This window comes from Astatotilapia calliptera, chromosome 10 (genome assembly GCF_964374335.1).
Source record: "Astatotilapia calliptera chromosome 10, fAstCal68.1, whole genome shotgun sequence".
NCBI classification, from domain to species: Eukaryota; Metazoa; Chordata; class Actinopteri; order Cichliformes; family Cichlidae; genus Astatotilapia; species Astatotilapia calliptera.
Window position 1 is genome coordinate 16,191,565 of NC_137431.1, and position 20,412 is coordinate 16,211,976.

At 40.3% G+C, this 20,412-nt stretch overlaps 1 protein-coding gene and 3 long non-coding RNA genes across 6 annotated transcripts in view; 3 read left to right on the forward strand and 1 right to left on the reverse strand.

Moving 5' to 3' along the window:
• Positions 1 to 3,581: 3,581 nt before the first annotated feature.
• On the reverse strand, positions 3,582 to 8,089 carry angptl5 (angiopoietin-like 5). Of its 2 annotated transcripts, none has more exons than XM_026182204.2 (8): positions 7,730 to 8,089; positions 6,616 to 6,787; positions 6,408 to 6,511; positions 6,232 to 6,325; positions 5,228 to 5,331; positions 5,023 to 5,143; positions 4,172 to 4,357; positions 3,582 to 4,026 (listed from the first exon to the last, which is right to left on the reverse strand). In XM_026182204.2, the coding sequence occupies exons 1-8, from the start codon at positions 7,784 to 7,786 to the stop codon at positions 3,707 to 3,709; spliced, it is 1,158 nt and encodes a 385-aa protein (XP_026037989.1). In that variant the 5' UTR covers positions 7,787 to 8,089; the 3' UTR covers positions 3,582 to 3,706. The 2 variants fall into 2 exon arrangements, with proteins under 2 accessions (XP_026037989.1, XP_026037990.1); XM_026182205.2 differs by having other exon boundaries at positions 4,181 to 4,357; positions 7,730 to 7,973.
• A 3,551-nt stretch (positions 8,090 to 11,640) lies between these two features.
• On the forward strand, positions 11,641 to 12,698 carry LOC145431565 (uncharacterized). Its single transcript, XR_013911909.1, has 2 exons — positions 11,641 to 11,780; positions 12,320 to 12,698. It is a non-coding gene; the product is annotated as an uncharacterized LOC145431565 (long non-coding RNA).
• A 1,747-nt stretch (positions 12,699 to 14,445) lies between these two features.
• On the forward strand, positions 14,446 to 15,149 carry LOC113030753 (uncharacterized). The gene is made up of 2 exons (XR_003273645.2): positions 14,446 to 14,642; positions 15,061 to 15,149. It is a non-coding gene; the product is annotated as an uncharacterized LOC113030753 (long non-coding RNA).
• Positions 15,150 to 19,066: 3,917 nt separating this feature from the next.
• Positions 19,067 to 20,412, forward strand: part of LOC145431566 (uncharacterized) — a 1,784-nt gene continuing 438 nt past the window's right edge. Inside the window, exons 1-2 of one of the 2 annotated variants that reach the window (XR_013911911.1) lie at positions 19,067 to 20,104; positions 20,364 to 20,412. The exon at positions 20,364 to 20,412 is cut by the window's right edge and continues 107 nt beyond it. This is a non-coding gene — a long non-coding RNA (uncharacterized LOC145431566). The remainder of the gene's footprint in view (positions 20,105 to 20,363) is intronic. The other variant, XR_013911910.1, reaches the window with a different exon arrangement.

Sequence of the window (20,412 nt, forward strand, 5' to 3'; positions counted from 1 at the left end):
TCAAGCTGAATTTCACATGAAAAAACCCCTTACAGTCTGTAAAAAGTCTCAGCGTGAAATCAGCCTGATAAAGCAGGATCTCCAATGCACAATTGTGGCAGAGAGAATTGCCTTTTAAGGACCTGATTGCTGAAGATTAGCCAGTTTGGATGTGTCGTGGCGTAGGGGCGTCACATTTCAGTGGCAATGGGGGTAAAGTCTGACAAATGTCACCATTGTGGGTTTTTGTTAAGATTTGCTCGTCTGAACAGAACAGACCTGAGATCTGGATGTAAACACTGTCAGCCTAAACATACACACTCTTACTGAGGGGCACTGAGTGGACAAGTACCTGGACAGTCCTTTGTGTGTCCTCCTCATGTGTGGGTGTGCGTATTGATTAACTGCGGTGATATGTAGGCATACCAGACCACACATAGAGCAGGCGCTCCTTCAGTGTTATCACCTGAATCACTGACGCTAAAACACACAAGCACAAACACACACATATCACACACACACAGACAAACTTTGGCACCAACAGGACACCGTACATGTAAGCCCCACAATGCTGCAGCTAACTGGAGTAGAGTTACCAAAGCCGTATACTTTAAAGACGTCACTTGAAATGATGAAGCCACCTGAGTTCAAGATATTTCGCTCATAGTTCATGTTTTGTTGGGCTGAACTCTGAAGAAGGAGGGGAGGAAGAACAAGAAAAACACACACGCACACAAAGGCCCAGACCAAATTGTTTCCTGTGTGGAAGCAGCTGTTCTGCAGCCTGTGCATCTGTTCTTTGTCCAATAAACCAACCTGAACCTGCAGCTCCTTCCTTCACCCAATCCCACCATTTTCTCACTCTTCTTTACTTCTACCTCCTTATTTTTTATGTAACAGGTAAAACTTAGACACACTCCAGACTCTCCCGAGTTTGTTTTTTATTCTGTGTTTTCCAGAGGTGTGGACTCGAGTCACATGACTTGGACTCGAGTCAGACTCGAGTCATTAATTTTATGACTTTAGACTTGACTTGAAAAAATGTTCTAAGACTTGTGACTTGACTTGGACTTTTACACCAATGACCTGGGACTTGAATTGGACTTGAACCGGTTTACTTGAAAAGACTTGATATTTCACCCCAAATATAAAATTTAACATGCATATTATATAGAGATTGAAAATGTGACGTCATTCAGGGGTAAACCGCAAAGGATTCTGGGAACTCGTGGCAAGAGGTACTAGCGCACGCAGGCTTTCAATTAAAATCAGTTAAACAGCGATAAAAAGAAACACAAAAATGTCAAGAAGCTGTTGTATTATTAACTGCAATAGCCGGTCGCATGACAGCCACGGGAAGCCGACGGGTAAAGAGATCGGTTGTTATCGGATTACGTCGTTGAAGAGAAATTGTTCGAGCCATGTTTCCGAAGTAACAAAGAGGCGACTGGATTGCAGCCATTCAAAGACCAAATATAACGTCCTAGAACACTCCAGCTCACAGGTTAGTCTGCTCCAAGCATTTACACGAAGGTCAGTCTGCTGTTGTAGTTAATGCGTCATTTTTCTTAACATAACTGGTGATATAGGTTACAAGCAAGTCTGGCGCTGAACAGAAATTGTCGCGCTATGCTCCTTTATTTATTGTGCATAAATAGTGAATTGTCCTGACACAATATTGTGTTTCGCTTCTGTTATTATGGTACATTGACAAAAACATATACTTTTATTCACAGGATAAAACAGGTTTTTTGTATCACTAATTGCCCAGTACGATTACAGCATACAATATTGTTGTCACTGCTACATTTCTGTGATGCTACCAGAAATTATTTCCACTACTAATTAATTACCATTGAGCTCAAAGGTCCTATTAATAAACGGTTAACGAATGTGTATTTATGAAGACAATTTGTGAGACTGGTAAACTTATGATACGTACGATGGTCTTTCGTTCTACACGGTGCATTTCAAGGTCCTGCACCCATCCGTCGTAAACTGTACCTGGGCTTGTTGCAGTGACCTGAAGTTACTAAACTTCATGAGTGTGTGCACTCACTCCAAGAACCATATAATTATAAATATGCATATAAATGTGCTACAATGAGATAGCTGACTTCATCTAACTAGCAAATGTTGTCCAGGCTACGTTGGTGATGCAGTTTTTTTTAATATGTATGATATTTTTGTCATGCGATTTTAAAGCCGGTCCTACAACCGCATCCAAGAATAACATGCAGCTTATCTCAGAACTGTCGGTGAAAATTATTCTTGGAGCTAGGTTTAATTGAGCTGCATTTTAAAGAGGTGCAATTTCACAATTTGTGTATATTTTCTAAGTTCACTATTTTGTCATGTGTTGAGAAAAACACAGCTTTTAAAATTACATGGTCTAATATTTACATTTAGCATAACTGCAACATTCTTTTTTCTTTTTTTTTTTTTAAAGACTCGAAAGGACTTGAAATTCAAAGTTTCAGACTTGTGACTTGACTCGGACTTTTACACCAGTGACTTGAGACTCGACTCTGACTTGCCTGACATTACTTGAGACTTGACTTGAGACTTGAGGATAAAGACTTGAGACTTACTTGAGACTTGCAAAACAATGACTTGGTCCCACCTCTGGTGTTTTCTTTCTCTAATGTGTGAATAATAAGAAATCAGTATCACCGCTGGTTTGTTGGACACCTGCGAGATTAGAATACACCAGTTTCTGTGATTTTCTGGCGAAACTAAACAGTCTGAGGTCCTGCCAGCGTGCTCAAGAGGCTGCGGTTTTCATTACAGCTGCAAAGTGTCTAGTGCTCATCCGGAGAGACGATAATAACAGCGTCTGATTCTTGGAGCGCTCAAAAGTTCTGATGCGCATGAAACTTTCCTGATTGAATCATCATTTGGTAAAAGATTTACTGAAACAAGAAGTCTTTAACACCACGACCTTGAGACAGGTATGAGCTACTGTTGGTCGTTACTGTCTTACAGGATTACCAAACTTGATTGCTTTTAATCAATGACTATCATGTGATGCACCTGAAGGGGTGAAACCACGAGGTTTCTGCAGACTGTTTCAACACGGTGGTTATACTGAGATGAATCAGGGGGCTGATTCAGTTTCACACGTCAGTGTGAATGTGACCTCGGGGAAGAAGAAGCCCCAGTTTTCAGCTGTAGCCTCGGTAACCTTTTCTCTCTAATCCAGTGATTTGATTGTGGAGCAGGGAGGGTACTCTGGGTGTCTGAAGCAACAGAGGTCCTCTGGCTTGCTAACGTATTTATTTGGGGAGGTCGCATTTAGTTTCTGTTTGATCAGACCTTTGCAGGGTTTTTCTTTTTTACTAATCAGGCTTGGATTTCATGGTTGCGGATTATTTCTGCTGCAATAGTGACAGAAATAATCTGGTCAATACTAATAAACTGCATGTGATGTAGGTCTCAATCGGTACACTTTGCTGAGATTCACAGCACCACCTACTGGACTGGATCAGTTTAAGTTCTCCTCCCTTACCTTGGTGTGTATGTTAGCTGAACCAAGATCAGTTGAAACTGACAGGAATGCAGCAGAGTTTGCAATTAGTGTAAAAGAAGAAGAACACCATAAGTAATTGGCTGATTTTATTTTATTTTATGTTGGTCACAGTGAAAATAGTAATCCAGAAGAACTATATTCTGTTTTAATGAAGCTTTTAGTCATGCATTGAAATGATCCATTTCTTCCCATCATCTCTCAATTATTGGTTGCAATCCTCCTGATCTTCATGGTGACAGATTTGATGGTGTAGGGGACTCCGTTGTGTCTCCAGGTGTCCCACACGATGTGCGTCCTCTGCCCCTGGTTTCGCTCTGTGTCTTCGGGAGAGCCGTTGAGATTTGCCAGACCGCACTGATTGAACCACCACCCCGTGTGGTTGTGGTGAATGCTGCAGCTCTCCACCGTGCAATTGCCAATGGAGCAGAAAGGGTTGCAGCCATCATTGTCGACATCTGAGGCACTGAACGGTGCCGTGTCCTGGTTCTGTTCCTGGTTGTAGCCTCGAAACGCATCACCTGCACCAGAGCACGCAGAAATCCATGCAGACATGCAGGAGACACAAAATAACCAAGTGGACCAGTCGCCGGTGTTTTAATTTGCACTTTAGCAATTTTAAAAAAATAACATTTGTTTTGTGAAGTTTAACTTATTAAGCCATACCTGCACTACCTGCATATCTGCCCAGGTGTATGCTGAAGAACTGCGTTTCACTGTCAAGGCGGAAGTCATCATACGATGCATAAGAGGTGACATCGTCATGGGAGACTAGAGCAATGTGAAGCTGGAATCGAGTATCCTTCTGGTTTACTATGTGAAACACCTTCCTCAAGCCCAACCAGTGTTCTCCTAAACACAAGACGAGAGATTTAGTGGTGAAGTGAAAGGTATAGTTCTCAATATGTGTAGACTGATAAAAATGAGACGGTGTGACAACTTTGAGGAAATGCTATGATACCTCACTAGGTGATGGCTAGCTAACCTTAGTATAAATACTGGGAACAGAATCAAAATGCTAGCCTGCCATCCATACACCGATAGTCCTATATATACAGCAGCAGCCTATTAAAACTTATCCTCTTCATGCTTTGCTAACGTTTCCTCTGTGCTAGTTGTTATGCTAGCACAACTTTATGTGCTGCTCAAGCAAAAACCATTGATAAAAAATGAAAGTTCCTCCTAGACTGCAGTTCCTCCAATGGCTGCTTTAGACTGGATCAACAAGAAAGTCGATTCCAAAAGTAAAATACTCTGTAACGCACACCTTTAGACTGTAGTAAGCCTTAAAGTGATGGATAATTATGGTTGTTGTGGCAAATGAATTCACTCACAATGGAAACCTACGAATCACACAACCTCAGGTCCAGCAGATAGTGAACATTATGTTGGTCAGTGGTTCCCAAAACATTCTTTAGCTGATACTATAAAGTATATTTTGAGCATCTAGCTTACCACCATCTAATGTTATTTTTAACAGTTCAACCTCAAAGAGGATCTCTTTGATAATGTACAACCTGCAAGGTGTCCAAAGCCATTGACATAGCCATCCCAGGATCTTTTGAAGTCAGTTAAACCGTCACTCCTCCTCTGCATCACCGTCCATCCGCCTCCCATATAGTCCATCTCACAGAAAACCTGCAGGACAAGCTTTGCTTTGAGTGTCGGCCACAGAGTGAATAAATCACTGAAGGAGTGAATGAATGAATTATATACATGTACCTCAAATGAAGAGTCAGTGTTCTCTGGGTGGACTATGTAAATGCCACTGGGGATCTTGGGGACGACTGACACGAGGTTGTCCTTGATGTCGCTGCAGTCTCGTCCTAATCAATGCAACAAACACTCTGTTTGGTCACCAGGAGAGTAATTTAATCAAATTTATGGTGAAGCAACTTTTTTGATTTATAGCCACTAATGACTTGAAGGACTGTGCACTTCATGTAATAATTAGTCACTGAGCTTAATATAAATGGCATCAATTTATTCTCTGCCTTCGCCGCACAATCATTATATATTTGTCAGAGCTGTTTTTCTCTCTGTTTTTCTCCGTCAGAGCTGTTTAGTTACTCAAATGAGGCACAAACTATTGAGTTATGATAGACTGTACAAGTTAGTGGTGCAGTTCAGCATCTAGTGGAAAATATGTACCTCCAAATTTGCAGATTTTGAAGATTTCTGATGTACTAAAGGTTTAAATACCTTCTGGTGTGGCTTTGTGGGTCAGAAAAAAAAAACTTTTACGAACCTCAGATGTTGAAAAAATGCTGTTCTGTTGATTCTATTTAAACCTTTTTCTAAAACTGATATACTGGTGATTTCATTTTTAAATAATGGACAAAATTATGCACCAGGTTTAAAGATATCCTCAAAGGGAGGCCATAGTGTTTATATCCACATTATCTTTTATTTATATGCTGTTATAAACATAGATCACATTAAACTCAGCTCTTGGCTCTATATGATGTTTAAACAGGGGATGTCATTAATATGGTGATCTCTGGATTGAACCTACTGTTTAAACCTTATGTTTGTAAGGGGTAGCCTATTAGAAGAAAAACAGGAAGGGGAAGGAACTTCAGTAGCTTCTTAAATAATGATTCACAACTTAAATCACCAAAGGTACAGTACTTTTCATAATTCACCATGTCACTGGGTGTTACTAGTTAGCGTTTATGTCTTTCAAGCTCTATAATCACAATCGTATGTGTTTGTGTGTGTGTTACCATGAGATTGTACAGGTTTCATGGAGTACATCTCAGTGTTGCTTCTCTGAACTTCCAAGCTGAGCGTTTGCACTTTGGTCATCAACTCTGTGACCTGGAAATATGACATCACTGTAAATACATTCAGCCAGTCTGACGATCACAAACACTTAACAGATGTTTAACAGATGTTTAACCTGACTGCTTAGGATGTCCAGAGCTCTCTGTTGCGCCTCCATCACATCCCTCATCAGTTTTCTGTTGCTGCGTCCAAACGCAAGCAAAGACTGCTGCAGCTGACCTGAACACACACACACACACACACACACACAAAAGTACACACACTGAACAACACATGAAGGTAATGGGGCTAACAACAGCACAACAAATCAGAAAAGGCTTTACCACAAATGGATTGTTTCTCATCTCGCAGGAGTTTGACAGTGATGTCACACGGGATGGTGCATGAGTCCTGACCTTTGACTTCACCAAGAGGTCTCTGATCTTTGACAGGAACATCAGCGAAATCTCGATTGTCTAATTCCGATTGGTTTATATTACCTCTGTTCTCTTTGTCCTGGAAATCAGGAGAAAAGGACAATGAGAGAGTTCAATCTATAAGTCAGCACTTATGTGTAACTAGCCTGGAAAGTATGACTCCTGTGGCTCATTAGAGACTGAATAATGTCAGCGTTGTGTTTGTTTTCTGCCTTTTATATATCACATGGTTTCTTATTTCAAATGTACTACAGAAAATGTAGTTTGTAGTCTACTTCCTGACTCAAGTCCCCTGAGTCAGGAAGTAGACACTCTGTTAGTGTTTTAACCTGATTAGCTGTTGTGTTTTAACTTCTCCACCACCACAAGGAAAAAAAGACTTTCATCGTGGGATCAGCAGTGCTGTAGGTCAAATATCGCACTTGGCTGAGAGTAACTCCAATAAACCGAAAAAAGATTTGTAACCGACAGTAAAATATGGCTTTTGAGGTATTTCACTTTATCGTTCCACTACAGCACATTTTGGATGGAAATTGTGCACAGTCCTTTGAAACCAAGTAGGTTTCACGTGACTGAACCTACTTGGAAAGATTGCTCAGCTCTAATAAGGAGTTAAACTCCACCTAAGAAAACGTTTTGGAAACGTGCTGCTTACACATTATTGCATCAGCAAAATAAATTAAAAAATCTACTTACAATATGTGGATATATATGCATAACAGATACTTTTACCTGTATATTTTGTTAAAAAATACTTATTTTCTTTCATTTAAAACACAAACTCATAACATGATCATTTTAAAGATGATATAACTAATTTAAAAAAACAAGAATTTGTGGCTAACCTCTAAATCTCTGTGATTATATGGGCATTTCTTGAAGCACTTTAACACCTTTAAATGAGCTCCCTCACAAGTCATAATTTATAGCTTCCTGCTGTATCTCCTGATGGAGGAGTGATATTGATCAATAAGACAGATGACAAGTTAAAAACATTCATAGCATGCAGTGCGGTACATACTGCGTAGGAAAGAAGCGAAGGCAAAAGCAGCAGGAGGACAGCTGCTGTCCACATCATCTCAGTCTTTTCTGACTGTGATTATTTCCACCAGGAGCTGAAGGAGCTGAATTCGGTCCGCCAGCAGACACGCCTTCATATGTTCTTATTTTTCCACAAATTCTTTCCTTTTCTAATCGTCTTCTCTGCTCATCTACGAAGTATTTCTGCATCTTCCTTTCATTTTTTAAACTACTTTTTTTTCTCTACACTTCCTGTCCAACTGCTCTTTCTCCACCTCCATCAGTCACTCCTACTTTCTCTTGTTACATTCCCATGACAGCATACCCTTTAAAAGAGGAGGTCACATTTGTTGATAAAACTCTGGCAAGTAGCTGAATCTGCTGATTCAGAGCCATTACCTTCCCCCTCAGTGTGTCTATTACTGAGCATTGTTGTTTTACAGGTTATATCCTGCCATCAGCATGAGAAACAGATGTGGAAAAGGGAAATGGGCAGCTTGTTTTAATGTAGGAACCTTCTCCCTCTGCTTGTGTCTCTGCGTGGGAGCTACAGCTGAAGGTAGGGAGGAGTGAAGGCAGGGTGTCTTTGCTGCTCGTATTTCCCCCCAGTTACTCTGTTTGAAAACAGTCTCACCCTCCTTGACAGTCAGAACAATTACTTCAGTTAACTTGGCACTGAAGCAGTAAAGAAAGTGTTCCACTCAGACTCCAGCCTATCATTTCCCTGGAAAACTGTCCTGCAACTGCCAAACTGAAGATTTGCTGCTGTTCTTAACCTGTGTGAGTTTACAGCCATGGTCAGTGACAGGAATGTGAAAAAGCCACATGCTGCAGCCTCTGGGCCCCCACATCTGTCCCACGTTACATGCTCTTGTAAAACAGTCTGTACAAGTAAATGAGAGCTGAGATAATGAGTATATTTAGACATGACTGCGTGATTAATCAAGCAATTAATCAAACATACGGTACATTAAAATCTGTTTGTGTTACCAGGGAGGATTGATACTCTCCTATTCCAGCACAGTAAATGTGACAGAGCTGGGAGAGAGTTAGCCTAACATAAAAGAGTAAGTACGGATCTGGCCTGGGTAAAGCCTGAATATTAGCCATCCATCCATTCTCTTCTGCACATCCTTATCAGGGTCGCAATTGGGCTGGAGCCCATTCCAGCTCCTGAATATTATAAGTTGGCCAATTCTATCATTTAAAAATTCTCTGGTAAGCTGTGGTAAGCCTTGGTGTTCACCTGGACAAGCTGGAGGAAGTGGGCGGGGAGAGGGAGGGGCTAGGCTTCTCTGCGTAGGCTGCCCCCATGACCAGGACCCAGATAAGCGGAACAAGATGGATGGATGGATGGATGGATGGTAAGCTGGGGTGTTTAAGCATGCTCTGTTGGTACTAAAGAAAATATCACCACCAGCACCAACCTGAATGGTTGATACAAGGTCAGCTGGAACTAAGCTTTCAGGCTATTTTTTGCAAATTTTTTTTACTGCAAACACCTGAGAGTGGTGAAAGCTGCCTACTGTCAGAGAGTCCACTGGATACCCGCATCCATCCTCTTGGAGGCTATCCACCCCCAACACGTACTGCTCACACTTTCAACCTCAGACCGGAGGTACAGAAGTGTGAAATGGAGGATCTCCAGACTGAAGAACTCTTTCTTCCCTGCTGCCATTAGACTCAAACACTTGACAGGAGTTCATAACCTACTGCATTTCATACATGCTGATTTATAGTTATGAGATTTTTTATTGTCTTTAAATTATTATCTATTCCATCCATCCATTCGCTTCCGTTTGTCCTTTTCAGGGTTGCGGGGGGCGCTGGAGCTTATCCCAGCTGTCAGGGCGAGAGGCAGGGTACACCCTGGACAGGTCGCCACTCGCCAGTCTGTCACAGGGCTAACAGACAGGGACAACCATTCACACTCACATTCACATCTATGGGCAATTTGGATTAATCAATTAACCTATCCCCACCAACTGCATGTCTTTTGGATGGTGGGAGGAAGCAGAGTACCCGGAGGGAAACCGCACAAACACGGGGAGAACATGCAAACTCCAGAAAGACCCCGGCCTGAGTGCTAACCACCATGCTGCCCATTATTATCTATTTTACATGTGAATTTATTTCTGTTTGGCATCTATTGTGGACAGCAAAGGAAGAATTTTATATTACAGGAGAATATGTTTCTTTACTGTGCTTATGACAATAAAACATAGTTGGGATGTCACAGCAGAAATCAAGACTCATCAGAGCAGTCAATGTTTTCCATTCTTCTACTGTCCAATTCTGGTGAGCAAATTGTAACTGTAGAAAACCCCTGTGATTTGTGTATATAGACTGTTCCACGGACCCCCTCTAACCACTGCTAAGATGGTACATTCCTCCCATCCTTTGTTTGTGTTTGCGCTGGTTCATAGTGATGTGCGATACCACTGATTTCCTTTCCGATCCGATACCAAGTAATATTCAGGGTGGTATCGACGATACTGATCCGATACCGATACTTTGTACAAAACGGATTTTATTTATTGTATCTCAAATTATAGCGTCATAATGATTACAGGACATCAGAATACCTTCTTCTTATCACTTAATAATGCAGAGTTCATCATATAGAAATAAAAAAACTAAAGTTGTGTGCTATTTGAACACCTTGCCTGCCTGGAGGACTAAAGGACTCCGTGAGAGACTCTCACCCTAGCAGCACCTGTCCCTCTCCTCCTCTTCAGTTCGCCTCAACATACGCTCGTCATATTTTGTGATATGATTTACTCTGAGGTGTTTGACAAGGTTAGTGATGTTGCCACAACCATACATGCCAACCCTCCCGATTTTTCCGGGAGAATCCCACCTTTCTCCAGATTTTCCACCCGGACAACAAAGTTGAAAAACCATATCGCAGAATTCATAGCGCGGCCCAGCCAATTCCAGTTTCCAACAATGACGGCAGCGACTTAGTTTTAATATCACTCTTATTTCTCTTTCTGGGTCGCAAAAAAACTTTTAACATATTTTCAGGTGAGAATGTAGCTGTGTAAACTTCAAATATCTGAGCCGACCGACACATCGTCTTCAAACCCCCGCGGTCTTTCACCACTCGGGTTAAACATGATGTACAAGTCACTTTGATAACTTAAAAATGTTCTTGTTTGGCTTTTTCAGTGTTTTATTTGTTCGTGAGTAAATCGGTTTGGCTGAGATTAAAGTTATTAGATTAGATTAAATTAAACTTTATTATTCCCTCGGGAGGGTTCCTCCGGGGTTTTCACACAGCTGAATAAACGTCAAACAGAAAACTGATTAAACAGAAGAGTTTACGTCAGTGTCCGGTTATATTTTAGACAGCAAGGAGCAGACGGCAGAGTTTCACTCCACCGAGGGAGCTCGTGACGTACTACCCGGCTTTCTTTAGACCGCGAAGGCCGGTCCTCAGGTGGAAGCAGCCTCTGAATTTGGACACCCCCGCTGTTTCCGGGCCGGCCAATAATAACGGTGACATTTAACGTATTTTATCCGATAAATAAACCCTGTAAAATATATTTATCCGCCCAAACAGCCCTTTTGAATGTCTCCCTAATTCTGAGGTCTCAAGGTTGGCAAGTATGGCCACAACACCTCACTTTTTTTGCCACATTTATTGCAAACCACGGCTCAGCTGTTTGTGGAGGTAAAATACATCCGCACAATTACGCTCAGCCATTGTTGTGAGTGCGCACGCCAAGGGGCTGCGAGACATTTATACAGTTGTATTTCGCACATGACTATGAAAGGCGGAAGAGGAAGTAGTTCCTTTGAATGTAGGCAATCCGAATGTTATAGTTTCTTTCCACTGTGTTCCTGTTAATGATAAACTACAAATTTACTCTAAATTACTAAAATATCGATATTTTAATGTGAGAATCGATTCTAGAACATAAATGATTGGTATCGGAGGAATCGATATTTCAGGATCGATCCGCACATCACTACTGGTTCACCGTGATAGCGCTGGTGGAGCTGGGCTGTTGTGCTGAACATGTGTCGTGCGTGTGCGTGAATGATAAGTAAGTGCCTTGTATTTGTTTGTTCTATGGTTGTAACTTATCATACACTTGCCTATGTACATTGTGTGATGCCTTTATAGAGTTTTCCAGCGGTTTGTGTAGCCACGAGACACTGTATATTCACGCTGATTTGACCAAAATGGCGCTACCCTTGTGAACTGAGCTGCCCAAAGTAAAGATGGAGTCTATCCCTGTGCAGCAGCACATTTGTGTCCACCAGGGGGTGGTGTTTAGTCATTTCTGTTCAACCCTTTCTGTATTATTTAGACCAGCTTGGTTGACTTTAATTGTTTGCTAATTGTAATTTCTGTTATTTTACAGAACCACACACACACATATACATATACTCACACGAATTCACTTCTGGAGATGTTTGGATTAAAGGAACCCTAATTCTCATTGCTGTGGACCCTCTCTTTCATCATATAAGTCACCTGTGCCTTCTGACCGAGGATAGGAAAATCCTGCTGTAATTTGCCAGTTTATTAAGCACACACATGTCCAGTTCAGTAACCTCAGTTTCTGTTTTTTGCTGACAGGAGTGGCTCTGGTGTGGTCTTCTCCTGCTGTCGCCCATCTGCTTGAAGATTCAAAGTGTTGTACATTCAGAGATGTTCTTCTGCATACATTGGTTGTAATGGATGAGGTGCTGCAACTGAGACCCGCCGTTTGTCTTTTCTGGTCGGCGAGTGGAGAATCGCACAGGCTGGTCTGCAAAGAGAGCTTTAGGATGCTTCCTCCCACTGTCCACTGCATCGTCCATCCACAGGGTTTGCAGGGCTGGCTCAACCCATGGCTGCCACACCACTAAGATGTTTTCAGAAATATGCAAGAATGCAACAATCATGTTTTACAGTCCTGTGGTCTCAGCCTCAGATACTTATTAAATCACACAAAGCTCATGTAGAAACAAACAAATGAGCAAAATATGTTCTCCTTAATTTCTGTCAACCACACGTTTCCAGCTATCATGGTTGCTAGGCAACCTGGGCAGCGCGACGGAGGCTAGACCGTCCCATTTCACAAGCCTCGCACTTCCGGCCTTAGCGGTCTTTGAGTACGCGGCCCTTGAGGACCATTGAAGCTGCGTACTTTAAGGCTGCAGACCCTGAATTGGGATACAGCCATAAAAACCATGAAAAAATATTGCCGTAATATGAAGCGATAGACTTTTTCATATCGTCATCCATATGTGTCGTTATATCGAACAGCCCTATTTTGAACTCTCCTCGTCCTTTGAGTGCGCAGTCGCCTTTGTTATATAGCAAGGTATTTAAAATGAGTAAATAAATATCCCGTTCGTTTCAATACACATGATCTGAGCATGCGCGGAATGACACGGAGCTATTCTTTGATCCTTTGATCTTCTCAAACGGGAGACTGTGACGTGACGGTCGACCGCACGTCACAGTCTCCCGTGACGGTTGACGTCATCATCTCTGCCACATGAGTCTATAAATAGAGGTGCTTTAACACAGTTTACCTTGATGCGTCTTCAGTAACAGCCAGTTGTTTTTGCAAAGCAGCAGTCTTTGACAAAGGTAATACCTTTACATTTAAATAATTCAGGGAACATTCTTTTTCTTTTGACACTTGTCCCTGCAGCAGTTCCAAAGTGAGTCAATGGAGAGAATAGCTCGGCGTTTAGAGTTGCTCATAGAGCAAAATAGAATGATTAATGCCAGGATCGGCAACATTGAATGGGATTTGAGTGTACTAAAGGAACAGAATGCGATTGTTAGACGAGAGAAAGTACCACAGAGTGCTCTTGCCAACCTCGCAAATAACCTAGGTCTAGGTATAGGTCTAGGTCTTGCCATAACGGGCGGTATTTTCGGTGCAGTTTGCCTGTCCACCTTGACTGGTTAATTATGACATAATAACTATACTGTGCTCTCATTTATGTTCAGTTTTATTTTGCCCTCACCTCCCAACCAGTCATGACAGAAGACTGCCCCACACTGAGCCTGGTTCTGTCACAGGTTTCTTCCTGTTAAAAGGGAGTTTTCCCTGTCCACCGTTGCTCACAGGGAATCACTTGATTGTTGGGATTGAATTTTTGGATTGAATTTAATTGCTTTAAACTGAAAATCAAAAATTCAAGTGAGGGGTTGACCAGGGCTCGTGAGGTGGGTTGGGTTTTTTTATTTGTAATTTGATAATTAAAATAAAGAAAATTATATTTAAAAATATATATTAATTGCTCTGTGTGTTTACTTCAATGAAGACGTGTATTTTTTTGTGATAGACAAATATAAATTGTCCAAAATATTTGAGAGTTTTTAAATTAGCACTGCATGAGTTTAACTGTGGCACAGACAGCTGTCAATCCTGGTGAGTGAGAGTTCAACCTCCAAACTGAACCCAGTGTGTTACTCGCAGAATCACAGATTTACTCACATTTACTGATTGTTCTGTAGGGTCTTTACAATTTTCAGCCCCTTCAGGTGACTGTTGCAATATGCAAGCAGGAGATGGTGGATGCTATATTACTACTAGTACAATACTTTTAACTCTGTAGCAGACAACAGTTTGATAAAATGCTATGAAAAAAAAGAAACCAAAAGATTAGATTCTATAAGTTTCAAAAAGATTTAATTTATATCTTTTATGTGCAAATTCCCTGCTGACTCGGCCTCAGGATGTCTAGAGGCAAGAACCAAGCGCACCCAAATGAGCGCACCAGTGATCATGTGCGCATCACGCAGAGGGAGAGTGAGGGACGAAAAGCAGCAGCAGAGCATGGCAGTTGTATGGAAGAAATAAATTCAATGTCTAAAAATACTTGAATTCTGATGATACTATATTTCTTCCATACAGTTGCATCGCAGTTTGTGTGATTCCGTGTGCGTTAATGAGACTGTAAGTGTTATTACCTTTGACAGGTTAACTGGTATGATAATAGTTATAGTTGTTTGTGTATGTTTAAGCTAAAGTTATGCCTCAGTACACTGCTACCACGTTAGTAGGTTTATTTAATTATTTAATTAACTAGCACTAAGTTAATACCAGTGGCCAGAATCTCCCCCAATGATTATATCCCGCGGTTAAAGGATTTTTCTGTTGTTTATTGTTTAGTTTAGCTGTTGTTAGCTTGCCACATGCTTGCCTTAGTACTAGCAACTGGGAAGATATGTGCTATTTAGCCAACTTCTGGTCTTATGGCGACCCCTTGTGGACATTGTAAAATATTGCTGTGTCTGAGTAAATGATGTGTTCTGATTGTTGCTTAGTTATCTTTGACCCTGCTAATTATAGTATTACCTGTTTCTGTTTCCAGACAACCATGCTTATAGTCACCGATACTGCACCTGCCACAATTATAAGTGCATATCTTCTGTGAAGCTTCATTAAAGACGGTGAACTAAACTCCTGGACTGCTGCAGTCTTTCTGACCGAAGACTTAGGCCAGACTTGTATACCCAGCACTTCCAGTATATATATATTCTACATTTTATATAATAAAGTAAATGTACGAATGACCGGCAATAATTCAGTCACTGAAATTACAATTGTCTAGATACGATTGTCTCTGGTGAGCCTGAGGTACAAAGCATCGCAGCGACTACAACCATTATCATCTGCCGGGTGACAGTCATAGCACAGAGATGAAGCACTTTTGAAATATGGGGAAAGCCAAACATTGCGCTTCCTCCACTTCCGTAACATTAATTCATTAATGTTGAATTCTCTCGCAGCTGTTCTATTCCCATATTTTTGCAGTATATTAATAACTAACCTTGTATTGTGGATGAATAATCTCAGTTGTTCTCCTGACTGAAGTTTAGCCCGTGTACAGCATCCTGCTATGCGATTGCATTTGTCCCTGACCACAGGAATCCAAACCAACTTTTTTTCCACTCGATAAATGTTAACCTCACGTTAACATTTATCGAGTGGAAAAAAAGTTGGCGTTTATCCTCCAGCTTCAATTGAGAAAATTAAAGGATTTTAAGTGTGCCTTATAGTGTGGAAAATACGTTATACAGAAGAAAAGAATATATCGCGATATATATCGTTACCGCACATGCTTCAAATTATATCGCAATAATTTAGGCCATATCGCCCAGCCCTATTTATAAGTTACACTTGCAGCTTATCACACATTTGATTTCCATGTGTGACAACTGCAAGTGTCCAGAGTGAGGACAGACTGAGGGACCCACTGCTGCACATCATCTGTGAGGCTTTGCACCCCTGATGATCCACCAGGACAAACTCAGCAGTGTGTGAGGAAGAGGAGGAAGAGCCAGCAGCAGCTGACAGATGGAGAGAATAGACAGACTGTTCCCTGTTTGTGAAGGACTGCTAGAAAAGTTTAAAATAACTAATTGTCTGTCCTGAATCAGTCTTATTAGGTAATGTTCAAATCATTTTATCATTCCAATGTTTTCAGTGTGGGAGAAAGTACTCAGGGCCTTCAAGTTACACACTATGAAAGGCAGCAACAAGTGTAATATTCAGAAACCTAAAGTATGTATCAGCAGCAGAATGGAGCTAAAAATAAATGTTTGTTTCAGTTCTATGAAGCTTTGAGTATTTTGGATTAGTTGCACTGCTGTGTTTGTTGCATCATATTGCTGTAATTGTTTATATGCTTTATATATTCAGAGGTAAGTTGATCTATAGTGTTACATAAGGATGTTATGTGTTTGTATACTTTCTTCCCAGTTTGACCCATTTAGCAGAAGTCAGCCTGTTTAAGGCTCTGATATCTATTCTGTATGACTTAATGCAGTTATGACATGGTCTGATTTTCTCACCCAATAAAGGATTATTTAATATATCAGTCTACTCTTCATTCTATCAGACACAGTTATCACAGCTTGTACATTTTCTTTTTATACATATATGTAAGCATTGAGCTAAATTTAGTAATGCCAACATATTAAACGAACAATATTTGTCTCTTATATATAATACATCTATATATACACTGTCAAAGATACTTGTCTTTGAGTTAGGGCTGGGCGATATGACCCAAAATTCATATCTCGATATTTTTTAGCTGGATGGCGATATAAGATATATATCTCAATATTTTTTTTTTTAAAGCCATAAGTTAAGAACAAAAAGAGAGTTCTTAGTCACACTGTGTCCCAGATGTCACACGGGCACTTTTATTTACATACAGCTTAGATGTACATGAAAAAATTACTCAAAAATAAATTATCAGCATTTATTAAATAATCATGGTCCATAAATAAAAGAAAACTATGTTCTTTTTGTGCATAACAAAAAGCTCACAATTGTGCAGTCAAAATGTAAACTAACAGACGCTGAGCATAATAACAAAGAGACAGATTTGTAGCATCCCCGGTTGAAAAGATGGTCTCTCAAACTGATGGTTCACAATCCTTTTATTAAACAGCCGTGTATGTGAACACACCGTAAGAGCTACAACATACAGAATAAAAGACTATTAGTAAATCAAACAGTGTGTTACCTTTAACCTTTTGACTTATTCATTAATCACAAATTAATTCTCCTTACCTTACATAACAAATAACACTAAAACTTGTAAATTATTGCATATAACAGGGAAATCGTTGCATCGCTGCCTAAACATGACGAGGTACGTTAGCGCCCTATAGTGGGTGAAAACTTAGCCTTTATGCTTAGTAGCGGTCAGCAGCTATATGCTCCGTAAAACAACAAAATACATATCTACAGGACAAACTTTGTTACAAACCTTGTTCCCTCATCAACCAGGTGCTAAGAAACTGCTTTCGACTCAGTGTTGCACCTTAATAGCCGTTCTTTTTCCCATTCCCGTCCATTAACCATAGAGCACACCTTCTCTCTGTGCATTAAAACTCGCGCTTCTGCCATATGGTTTACGCCACTTGATTTACGGCACCTTGTCGCTCTGTGACTTTCAAAATAAAAGCATTCACTCCAACAATATAATAGCCACTCATAAGTTTACAAAACACTTTACCAAATATTAATGAGGTCATTTACAAGATTTCACAGCTGCACCACGTCTCTGAACAGGTGCCATTTGTGGTCCTTATACACACACAGTATGGTAATATTACGTTGAAGCACAGTACGTATCACTCCGCGAGGCTCCTCCTCGGTAGCCGTAATCATCCGGCAATCCATCAAGCGGTGCAGCTCCGTAGCTTAGCAAAGTCATATTAAAACATTTTTTGACAGATTGCTGAGCGCTGTGTACCACATAAAATCGGTTCGCGGTCAGTAAGCACAACCAGAATCCATACATAGGGCGCACTGTCGAGTTTTGAGAAAATGAAAGGATTTTAGGCCGTGCAGCCCGGTTAGCGCGGTTAGCTCGCTAACACGTTGACGCCGTCCAGCCCCACGCACGGGGCGATCCGCGGTAACTCGCTAACGGAGATTTTCCGCTTTCATCTTGTCATTGCCTGCAGATGAAGCTATGGCGGAGGGGCAGTTGTGTTCAGTGAAGGAGAGGCGAGGCCGAGTAACGCAGCGTAGAGACAAAAGTGAACGAAAGAGAGGCAAACCTGCGGCTCCACAAGTATAATTATAACGTAACATAGACTATATCGATATAAACGATATTGTCACATCTTATATCTCGCATGAAAATATATCGATATTTTTAAAAAAACTCGATATATCGCCCTGCCCTAATTCCAGCCATGTGTTGCAGCCCTAAACCTAACCTTATCCCTAACTATAACCTTATTCCTAACCTTTACTAGCAGTTAAATGATGTAAAATAGTGTTTTCCAAAGCGATTTTTAGAAAATGAAAGAACATGCGTAGATTGAGTCCAAATGGTTCTCACGTGCTCTCCTTTTTCCGATGCCTAATTTAGGAACTTGTTGGGTACCCGAAAGCATAAAATGTTGACAATTTGTCACCTAGCGAAAATTATTACGCTTTGGGAGTGAGAACGTGTCTGACCACTACCGGCACACTTTTGCATCGGAGGTTTTCGGAATGCTTTTATTTTGGTATTTCCGCTGATCCGTGCAATAAATTTGCATGTTAGCCTAAACATTTAGATTTAACATTTAACATTTAGCATTTAGATTTAACATTTAGATTTAGATTTAAATATAATATTTAGATTTAACATTTAACATTTAGATTTAAATATAATATTTAGATTTAACATTTAGATTGAATATTTAACATTTAGATTTAACATTTAAAATTCTGTTTTAAATATGAAAAGTTACAAATATTTTACTAAATGTTGTAAAAAATGACTTGTTTTGAGCTAAATGTGGAAAAGTGTTGCCGTTAATTTTAGCATGTTTCACTTTACAAACGGCGCCCCATATCATACACTCAAAAAACAGATTCAGGTCCTCCTTTCAAAGAACACATGCAAATTATGTTAGTTCTTCACAAATGCAATTAAAAAATACCAAATTAATTTGATTTTCTTTGTATAAACCTAAAATTATTCAAAACCAGCAGAGGCTGATTCTGAACACAAAATGAATGAGTTTGTTGGGGCACTGGGGGTAGGAGGAGTACATTTTTGCACTTAAGTATTTGTAAACTCAAAGAAATAAATTCAAGCCCCTCTTTAAGCTTAAACATTATTTTTAATCTCATTCAACGCAAATGTAGCACTCCAGCGTTACTGCAATTATTATTCGTGTGGTGAACCTAAATTATTTTCTCTCAAAGCAGTCTTTGTCACAAGAACACAAAGTTATTGAGTTACACAACGGTCCGCCTTCTTTGAAAATTTTGCGCTCTTTCAGGATCACCTAAATGAATGCAGCTGCTCTTCGCCTCTCTGTACTTTTTGGATAAAACTACACCTTCAGGTAAGGTAACATATTATTTTTTCATATATCCAATTGTGTATTTCTTTATCAGCTAAATCTATGGCAATGCTATTTATCATAGAAGCTTGTAACAGTTGCTTTTTGAACTTTTGGTGGTGCTACCATTCTCTTCTCTGCTTGAATACTATTTTTTTTTTGACAATATAGCCAGGTCTTTTCAAAAGTGCCTTGTTTTAGAGGAGAAATTGTGTAGCTGCCAACTTTTAAGTCGGAGCATGTGCTAGCTTATTAGCAGCTAGCCATTGTGCTCAATGAAAGACGATGTCCTATAGCTAACTTCTTTCTTACTGTTTTCTTTTTATAATCTAAAAATATGGTATTCTGTGTTTATTATTATATGCCATTTTCTAGTAGAAAGTATCGTTTTGAGATGTCTTTAAAAGCACTACATAGTTTACTGAGGGTGCTACCAAAAGCGAACCATGTGGCCGGAAGAGTAACTGCAGGCAGCACAATGCGCACTCCCATGACGTTCAAACCTATTTCTTATTATAAAAGATTTCGGCTACGTCCACACTTACACAGGTATTTTTGAAAATGGAGATTTTCCATTTTCGTTTTAAAAAATAATCCCGTCCACAGGTAAACGCAAAAATGAAGGAAAACGCTGCTAGGAACATGCCAAAGCAACAGGTGGCGATATATTCCTAAACTCAGCTAAAAACAGTTTAGGTCTTGACAAACTTCACTGATGGTTCAAATGTTTAGCAACTTTCAGTGTGTTGATTCAGCAGTCTGTATTTAAACTTCTAGTTTACTATATTTATGTATGTTTTATTACCAGGTGAATGCAGAGTTCCTGCAGATCACTACAAAACCCCTGCAGGCGAAGT